This window comes from Crassostrea angulata, chromosome 4 (genome assembly GCF_025612915.1).
Source record: "Crassostrea angulata isolate pt1a10 chromosome 4, ASM2561291v2, whole genome shotgun sequence".
Classification (NCBI taxonomy): domain Eukaryota; kingdom Metazoa; phylum Mollusca; class Bivalvia; order Ostreida; family Ostreidae; genus Magallana; species Magallana angulata.
In genome coordinates this window covers 48,260,365-48,270,299 of record NC_069114.1, presented here as the reverse complement: position 1 = coordinate 48,270,299, position 9,935 = coordinate 48,260,365, and the positions used below count along the sequence as shown (strand labels likewise).

Sequence of the window (9,935 nt, the reverse complement as noted above, 5' to 3'; positions counted from 1 at the left end):
TATATACCTTTGTGCTCAAACCACGTTCATCCACTATAGTCTGTCCCAAGATATTTATGCTGCACATTTGGACGATTTTTAATAAAAATACACTTACCTGTGAAAGAAGTGCAATTGAAATAGTTGAAAGGGGTATTTTCCAAGATAATTTCATTGACACATTATCATCTTTCACTCGGAAAAATTCACAGGAACGAAAACAGATTCCTTACGGAGATTTATAATGGGGAATGTTTACATCTTCTCTCCATTCGGAATACACTCGGAATACATCGCGCAATATTTCAGCGTTATCATCCGGGCTTGCTGCAATGCAAAATCTCCGTAGACATCACATTTTTTAGCATTGTATTGAAACCTGATAAGCTAACAGGGGCGTTTTGACTGAGAAATCTTGGAAATTTTTCATACTTTTGAATGAACATCGTTTGAATCCTGAGGTATTTTATAAATATCAAACAATTAAGCAAAACGTGAATCCAAAATATCTTGGGACAGAGTATAATATAAAAAATGTCCAGATTATCTGTTTTGAAACGCCCCCTCTACCGCTTCAGGTTTCAATACACATCCCGAAATTGAAAGTCTACGGAGATTTTGCATTGCAACAGCCATAAATAAGCCCGGATGATAACGTTAAAAAATTGCGCGATGTATTCCGAGTGTATTCCGAATGGAGAAAAGATGTAAACATTCCCCATTATAAATCTCCGTAAGGAATCTGTTTTCGTTCCTGTGAATTTTTCTGAGTGGAAAGGGATAATTGTTCAATGAAGATATCTTGGATATTCCCTTTTAACGAATTCAACTGTATTTCTTTCACAGGTATGTGTAATTTTATTAAAAATCATCAAAAAGCGATGGAAGCAATAACTTGGGACAGACTATAATATGATATTTGTACTGAATGGATGAAATTCTAGTTCCGACGACGCACGTTCCCATGCTGCAGTGAATTTAAAAAATATATAAATATTGTTTAACATCAGGATCGAAAAACTTTTGAAAAGTAAACGATAATTTTGTGTAAAATTGTGTTAGTGCGTCGCACGGGCCCTGGAAGTTATTGTAAATATATTGCATGTGCATGTATAAAAAAGTAAGGGTAGGACACTCTTTTGGGGGCGAAATCGGGTTTGACGAAGTCTGGGCGTTCCTCAAACGAAATTTCGCGATATATCGTTCAAGTATACTTTACTTACGACAAGTTACTTACGATACTTACGATAAGTTCTGATTGGTTAATAATAAAATAAATCTGCTCGTCAATAAGGTGGCGAAACTGATAACAATTTATGGTGAGTATGTATCAAATGTTTGAAAGGAGTTATGCATATAGATACTGGGTAGTTTGGCCTTTCAACAATGAAATGCGAGAATAAAGAAGAAGATTGACAAATATCGATAAGAAATTAAAGAATTTATTTCATTATTGACCAATCAGAACTTACCTTTCAATTTACCTTTCGATTCACTGCGATTAAACCGGATGTAAACCAGTCTAGCGAAATTCTTAGGCACTTGGATGTATAAAAACAACTTTTTCTTCGACGTAACAGCATTGGAGCGGAACGAATGTATACATATGTCGTAAGTACAGTATACTTGAACGATTTATCGCGAAATTTCGTTTGAGGAACGCCCAGACTTCGTCAAACCCGATTTCGCCCCCAAAAGAGTGTCCTACCCTTATTTTTTTATACATGCACATGCAATATATTTACAATAACTTCCAGGGCCCGTGGTGCGTCGTAGTTGGTGCTGGCTAACTTGGCTCTTCGTCAATTAGTTTCATCCGTCAATGTCTTCGTCTTAAAAACGCTTTTATTTTTATTTTCAGTAATCGTTGAATCGACCGTTCGACGATTGGCGATCGTCAAATGGCAAAGTTAATCCGAAGGCAATTTAGTGATAAATTACAAAAATGACATCCTATAGAAAGGTAACATGATTGAAACTTTTGTCCCATCTCAATGATTTCAATTGTATACTCAGTGCTGTTAATTTTCTATAGGACAGTTGGAACTACGTTAGCAAGTTAGTAAGGAAATTTGAGTGAGCAGAATATTTAACAGTACTGATTATTAAAAAGAGTGCTGTTTTCTATATTTTAGAGAATTTTGGAACAAGAAGCAGCTAAGGCTGATTCTTCAGATGAGGATGATTATATCCCTTATATTCCCATTAAACAAAGAAAAAAAGAAAAGGTATTTTTCTTTGCTTTAGCGTTTTCTTTTTCCTATTTGTGTGTTTTGTTTTAGCATAAAGATTGCAAATCAAAGGTCTCTAATTTAGCTGTCATAAGCAACATGCTGATTTATTAATATTGACCTAACTAGACCACAATCGTTTACAAATGTCTACCATTATAAAACATATCACTTTGAGCATACCGAAACATTCCTACTGATGATTACCAGAAAAAAAAGTCTGCCTCTAGTCTCTCCCAAGATATTTATACAGCATGTTTGGTCGATTTTTAATGAAAATACACATACCTGTGAAAGAAGTACAATTGAAATAGATGAAAGGGAAAATTTCCTAGATATTTTCATTCATACATTATCAATTTTTATTTACTCTGAAAAATTCACAGGATCAAAAATCGATTTCTTATGGAAATTTGTAATGGGTAATTTTTACATCTTTTCTCCATTTGAAAGTCACTCAGAAGAATTTGCGCAATAATTCAACATTTTCATCCGCACAGGTGCTTGAGGACAGGATCAACACCCCCCCCCCTCAAGATTATAGACCCCCGTGACTTTATTATTATTTTGTTATTAAATTATCCTTTAATGACATATTTCATAAAACAAATATTTTTAAAAATCAGACCCTCGTCATATATAATACAAGAAGGTTGCTAACTTCGTCTGCCAGCAGAGAGGCACTACCGATGAATATTTGTTGAAATATATTATCAAACTACATCTACCAGTAAAAACAGTGACCTCATGTCGTAGCCCGATAATTCCCTTCACTGAATATCTCCATGCCATGCCCGTGCAAATACATTTATTAGGTAAATAGGACAATTTTCACCGACAAGTTGCAAGTTTTGAACCGATCCATCTAGAACCAACGGAAGTGAGGGTTTATCGCAAGGAAGATAACTCCGAGAGATTTACAAAATTGCATGGCAAACTCGAAAAAAGTACAATTTATAAGAAGGCACTCATACTGAGTGTATTACAATGAAAGACATAAAAGAGAAAATAAAAAAATTAAAAATAGTGTTACGAGTTATCTTTCTTGCGATAAACCCTTACTTCCGTTGATACTAGATGGACAAAGTTAGCAACCTTCTTGTATTATATACATGTACAGAGGGTCTGATTTTTAAAAAAAATGTCTGTTTTATGTAATTTTGGGGAATTGATGAATAAATTAGATTAGAAATATGTCATAAAAGGATAATTTGATAAAAAAGAAAAATAAAGTTCCGGGGGTCTATATATGGGGGGGGGGGGGGGGGGGAGTTAAGGGGGGGGGGGTCAATCCTGTCCTCAAGCACCTGTGATCATCCGGGGCTTGCTGCAATACAAAATCCCTGTAGACATCACATTTTTTAGTATTGTATTGAAACCTTGTAAGCTAACAGGGTCGTTTTAGTCTGAGAAATCTTGGAAATTATTTATACTTTTGAATGAACATTGTTTGAACCCTGAGGTATTTATAAATATCAAGTAATTAATCAAAATGTGATTCAAGGCTATCTTGGGACAGAGTATAGAGGGTCTTTATGCATGCTGATGATTTTTAAATAGGTTTTATTTTTTTTTTACAATTTTTAATTGAAGGATTATAGATATTAAAAAATTGATTTGTATTCATTTAGATAACTGAAGCAGAAAAAAGATTAGGCAGAGTAGCAATACTGAAAGAAGAGAGCCAAAGAGACAGCACAAATGAGGAGTCAGAGGGCCAACAGGAAGAGGAAGGAGAGATGAATGATGGGGAACAAGATATAGGGATTCAATCAAAAGTCAGCTTGCTGGATCAGCACAGCGAACTCAAGAAAAAGGCGGAAGGTATTTATTGACTGGTTAAAGAACAACACATCTATCTACTACATGTATCTTATAAAATTGTCAATGTAAACTATTTGTAGAAATCACATTTTAGAAAAATCGACACAGGAAGTTAAACATTGATAACTATCTATACATTAAAATATTTACTATTGGAACACAAGTTCAAAAAATATGAAAATGGTTATACATGTATTAAACTGTTCAATTTCATTTGAAAATCAATATTTAGTGTGCTTTTGATTTTATTAGACTACCTGATAATCATGGTCATTTTTATCTGATTTTAACAATAGAAGTCTCATTCTTTCTAAGTCAAAATTAAAAAATATGATATTTAAATGGTATATTTATTTTTACAGCCAAAAAAGAGACGGCCAGAGAAAAAATGTTAAAAGAAGAGGAAAGAATTTTGGAGAGTGTTGCAGAAAAGAAAGGTACATTGGACTTATATATATTAATTTATAGATATTGAATATTTGAATTTTTTGTTTTTGGTATTTGATTTGTTTTGAAATTCTCACTTGTTTTCTTTTTTTTCAGCATTGATGGGTGTTGCTGAGTTAGCCAAGGGCATTCAGTATGATAAACCAATTAAAACAGGGTAAGTTTTGTTCCTTAACATGTATTACTCTATAGCATTATCTGCTACATTCTACTTCTTTGACTCACCTCCTTTTGTGCTGGTGTAGATGGCGCCCTCCTCGCTGCATCCTGAAGCTGTCTGAGTCATACCACGAGAAGGTCAGGAAGAAGCGCCACATCCTGGTGGAGGGGGAGGAGTTACCCCCGCCAATCAAAACTTTCAAAGAGATGAAGTTCCCCAAAGCCATCCTCTCGGGTTTGAAGAAGAAGGGGATTGTCACCCCCACCCCTATACAGATACAGGGGCTGCCCACTGTGTGAGTTTATGTACAGAGAGGTTGTATACACTTCTTTCATGTTATAGTTACATGTATTTGTAACACTTCTGTTGTTACAAAGTCAAACAAGGTATTTGTTTTTTGGGTAGAAATGAATGCATCGAACAGCTCTTTTACGTAAAATGAACTATGTACCAGTAGTGCACCTCTTTGATATTATGTAAGTTTTGTGTATCTTTGGAAATCATAAATTGAAAGAAATACTGTTACATGTTGCTGTCAAACAATATGTTACGTGTGACTATGTTACGTTATGTGCAGTACATGTTAGCTAAAATTATGTTTTTAATCAAAAGATACAGATATAAATTGTGCATAATGTTAGTAACCTTTTGAAGATGAGATCTTGATTTTCATGAACTATCAATCTTTGATTGTAGGCTACAAGGCCGAGACATGATTGGAATAGCTTTCACTGGTTCTGGTAAAACGCTGGTCTTCACTTTGCCAATCATCATGTTTGCCTTGGAGCAGGAGAAAAAATTACCATTTGTCAAAAACGAAGGACCCTATGGGCTGTGCATCTGTCCCTCGGTATGTTATATGATTGCTGTCTCTGTGATATAACTTTTTGAGATTCTGTTTCATATTATATGCTATTTAAACATAGCCTTAATTTCATCTTCTGAAAAAGAAATAAAGAATAGGGGGAGGGGGGGGATCCCTATTGCTCAATACAGTAAAACAAGCATGCAGTGAAGTAGCAGGGATAACATGTCTGATTCTCTAGAAATTCTAGAAATTCATCATCTATGTATCTCATATTAAAGTTAATCATACAATTTAAGACTTGAGGAAAAACTGACTTTGCTCTATGTGTAAATTTAATGTAAGGTAAAACTCAGTTTGTTTGACTTATATGTACAATAATGAAAGAATCTGACGAAAGAAAAGTTAACTGGAAGCAAATTCCCTACATGTATTTGTTGTTTACTAAAGACAGGTCAGAGCTGTATATTGATTGTTGTTGTTACAGCGTGAGCTGGCCAGACAGACCAATGATATCATAGAGTATTACTGTAAGTGCCTGGCGGATGACGGCTTCCCCTTACTGAGGAATGTCCTGTGTATCGGGGGCGTGTCCGTCAAAGACCAGATGGAGGCCATTAAACAGTACGAACTATTTCTATTTGTTCTGCCACATTAGAAAAATTGTTTGCCAAATCAGTGTTTAAATTTCTGTAAGTAGTTAGAGAAATCAAGTTTATTTAAGGTACAAATAAAATTTTGTTCACCAATTTTTCCATTCTTATTAAAATTAAATCTAAAAATTTCTCCATCTTAAAAATAAATGCTCAGACTGTTTATTAAAATAAGAGTTTGGTACATTTTTGATGTTGGTCCAGAGAAGATAAACACTCATTGCGACCCAATCATTAAAAAGTCTGCTTATCATGATCCTTCATAAATAATGATTGACCCAGACCTTCAGCAGAAATTGCTAAGTTCTCTATCACTGTTTTATACCTTTTTTTCTTCAGAGGGGTACACATAATGGTGGCCACACCTGGTCGTCTTATGGACATGCTGGACAAGAAAATGTTTACCTTGGATATCTGTCGCTACTTAGCGATGGACGAGGCTGACAGAATGATTGATATGGGCTTTGAGGAAGACATCAGGACCATTTTCTCATATTTCAAGGTTGTCCAATGTTTGATATCTTTTAGCTTACAAGATGAATAAAGTTATTTTTTAAGGACCAACACATTAAAAATTATTATCTTTAATGTATAGTGTAGATTTTAAGTTGTTCAGACTATCAGAATGTGGGGTTTTAGGAGATGTCAAAAGTGTTTAGAAGGAATAAATTTGGAAAAATCTTACGAACTTCTTTTTTTAAAGATCTTCATGTAAGATTTTATGATATTATTTTTCAAGCATCCTGATGTACACATATATAGTATATATTTACTTTTTTTTTCAAATTTTGCACTCCACTTCAAAGTTATAGTTCTACATTTTTTTCAAATTTAGTCTGGATACAATAATTACCATAAAAACTTTTACTTTGGTGAGTGTTATGGCCCATGGACGTCCTGTTGTTTCTACGTGTAGTACATTTTATGTGTAAACTTTTCTGATTCTTATTCAGGGACAAAGACAAACTCTTTTATTCTCAGCCACCATGCCCAAGAAGATCCAGAACTTTGCTCGCAGTGCCCTAGTCAAGCCCGTGACAATCAATGTTGGTCGGGCAGGAGCTGCCAGCTTAGACATCGTACAGGAAGTGGAGTACGTCAAACAGGAGGCAAAGATGGTCTACATTCTGGAGTGTCTTCAGAAGACTCCGCCCCCTGTAAGGACCCATGGTCTTGTTGATATCTGGGATAAAGATTGTTAAGTTCACATTTAAATCACCCAATATAATGTGTGTCAAAAAAATCAGATTAGTTTATATTGCTACATTTAATTTTAGAACATCATTGTTTTTGAGAAGAAATTGTCTAAACAGTAGACAATTTAACCATAAGGTATAAATTAATTTTTTTCATTAAATGATATAACATAACTAACTATTGTTTACTTTTATCATTTGTAAAAACAAAATCAATATTCTATAGCTATTTAGTATGTCACCATAGATTAAATTATTGATCTGTTTTTGATGTGTTTCAAGTTTTAATAAGTACTTCCTTGTGAATCAATATGTAATTATATCTAGCCTCTTAATACATGCACAGTGTTTATGAGCTTCGAGTTCAATGAACTTCCTTTTATATACCAGGATGCTGTTCTCACTTTCAGGTACTTATTTTTGCGGAGAAAAAACAGGATGTGGATGCTATACACGAGTATCTGTTGTTGAAAGGTGTAGAGGCTGTGGCCATACATGGAGGAAAAGGTATTAAGCAGAATATTTCACTCTGGTTAAAATAAACAATCTTTTGATGGTTGTATTCCAACCAAAGCATCAAAATTTCTCGTATCTGATAATTGTTTTTTCAGTAGACAACTAGACAACTTTATATGGGGGGGGGGGGGGGGGGGAGATATACGAATTGTTTTTTATAAACTTCAGTATAATAAATATTTATATCAATGAATATTAGATTTGTCCTTTTGATTTGAGAACAAAAAAACAGAACATCATTTTTTTCCAATCTGCAATTTTATTATAATTATCAAAGTGTAAGTTAATTTTGTAAAATCTGACCTACCCAGATATTAAGAGCAGAAAATATCAGTCAGGATGCCGTGTATTTGACTGAAATTGTATGGATTTATTTTCTTGTTCACAGATCAAGAGGACAGAACCAGGTCTGTGAACCAGTTTAGGAATCGTGAAAAGGATGTTCTGGTAGCGACTGATGTAGCGTCTAAAGGTCTCGACTTCCCTGATATCCAGCATGTCATCAATTACGACATGCCCGAGGACATAGAGAACTATGGTACATTGACTTGACAAAGAATGCTTAACAGTTCAAATAATAAATTCTGAAATAAATTAATGCAAATCTTACCAAAATATACTTATTATGATCCTTACCAGTCTGATTAAGTCCAGACCTCTATTTACACTATAGCATAGACTGACAGAATACATGTAGATAAGGTTGGCTTTAGTTGAAATTGTATCTTTATGTACTTCTGGCGGTACAACATTATTTGTGAATTTAAATTGTTACAGCTGGTATACATAAACATGTACAAGTCAATGATCTATTTTCTCACATTTCAGTCCATAGAATTGGTAGAACTGGTCGCTGTGGAAATAGAGGAACAGCCACAACGTTCATCAACAAGGGAGTCGGTATGTCACATTACATTTAATATGATAAAGCTTGTTACAGTGTTATTCCTATACATTCTGCTAACCATGCTTTTTTCTGTGGCAGAGGAGTCAATATTGCTGGATTTAAAACATTTGCTGAGAGAAGCGAAGCAGAAGATTCCACCATTTTTGGCCAACATGCAGTCTGAGAATGAGAAGTACCTGGACATTGGAGGTAAGTTATCATGGCAACTTACAAAAAAATATGTCATTTTAATAGGCAGGATCTCAGGTGTTGTAATTTTAGATTTGTTGGTTGTAATGATGGTTAGTTTTGGTATGTGTTTGTTACAGGCGAGGTTGGCTGCTCCTACTGTGGAGGCTTGGGACATCGTATCGCAGACTGTCCCAAACTGGAGGCAATCCAGACAAAACAGGCGCAGAATATCGGTCGCCGTGACTACCTGGCCCACAGCAGTGCGGACTACTGAGTGAATCAGTAGGAGATGTGGGAGCTGCAGGGAGGGTGACGTGTCTTCTCAGAGACTGATGGACAGGAGATGTGAATATAAAATGACCATAAGTTCTACAACCTTAGAGGTTTTGCAATAAAGCGAACATTGACTATGAAAGTTGTACATATACATATATCATAAGATACATACATATAAAGAGTTCAAGGGATTTTGTAAATGTGAGGAACTGTGACTCTTGCATACGAAAATAAGGCATTGTTTTAATGTTTAAGAAGAGGTTGATTAATATGGAAAAATCTTATCTCTTTGTTTAGTTGTGTTGATACATGTATATCATAGGCAGCAGAGGAACGAGAGTGTATTGAATGTAACAGATATGTGTATGTATAATTGTTTATTTGTGGATGAAATGCATGATTGTGTTGTGTGTGTACCTGAAGCAATAGGAGAATATCATTATAATTTTCAGCTAAATACTTTTAAGAAATAAAACGCTGTGTTCAATTTGATTCTGTTTATTGACACAAACTATGACAACATCATACAACTAATTCCTAGCAGTTGCTGTCCCACATTTTAAGTTTGATATTCGGGGGAGGGGGGGGGGGGTGCTCCTGACCATTAAGTTTTTTTACTTCTAAGTTTTTAAATTTAGTTACTAAAGTGTGTTGTTACTGTAGAGTGTAAGGCTCTTAATCTGGATCCAGTATTTTAAACAAGTTTTCTGAAGGAAAAACCCCAAAACACAGTTATTGAAATGTTGAAAATGGCGAGCAGCTGGGCAGCT

General features: G+C 34.8%; 1 protein-coding gene across 2 annotated transcripts; it reads left to right on the top strand.

Moving 5' to 3' along the window:
- The first annotated feature begins 806 nt into the window (after positions 1 to 806).
- Positions 807 to 9,652, top strand: LOC128181634 (probable ATP-dependent RNA helicase DDX41). 2 transcript variants are annotated; one of them, XM_052850108.1, is made up of 16 exons: positions 807 to 825; positions 1,841 to 1,942; positions 2,115 to 2,207; positions 3,842 to 4,034; positions 4,397 to 4,471; positions 4,578 to 4,638; positions 4,727 to 4,936; positions 5,338 to 5,491; positions 5,934 to 6,070; positions 6,439 to 6,601; positions 7,053 to 7,256; positions 7,706 to 7,802; positions 8,200 to 8,349; positions 8,640 to 8,711; positions 8,797 to 8,907; positions 9,027 to 9,652. In XM_052850108.1, exons 2-16 carry the CDS (start codon positions 1,925 to 1,927, stop codon positions 9,161 to 9,163), a joined length of 1,875 nt encoding a protein of 624 aa, XP_052706068.1. In that variant the 5' UTR covers positions 807 to 825; positions 1,841 to 1,924; the 3' UTR covers positions 9,164 to 9,652. The 2 variants fall into 2 exon arrangements, with proteins under 2 accessions (XP_052706068.1, XP_052706067.1); XM_052850107.1 differs by lacking the exon at positions 807 to 825 and having other exon boundaries at positions 1,803 to 1,942.
- The last annotated feature ends 283 nt before the right edge of the window (positions 9,653 to 9,935 follow it).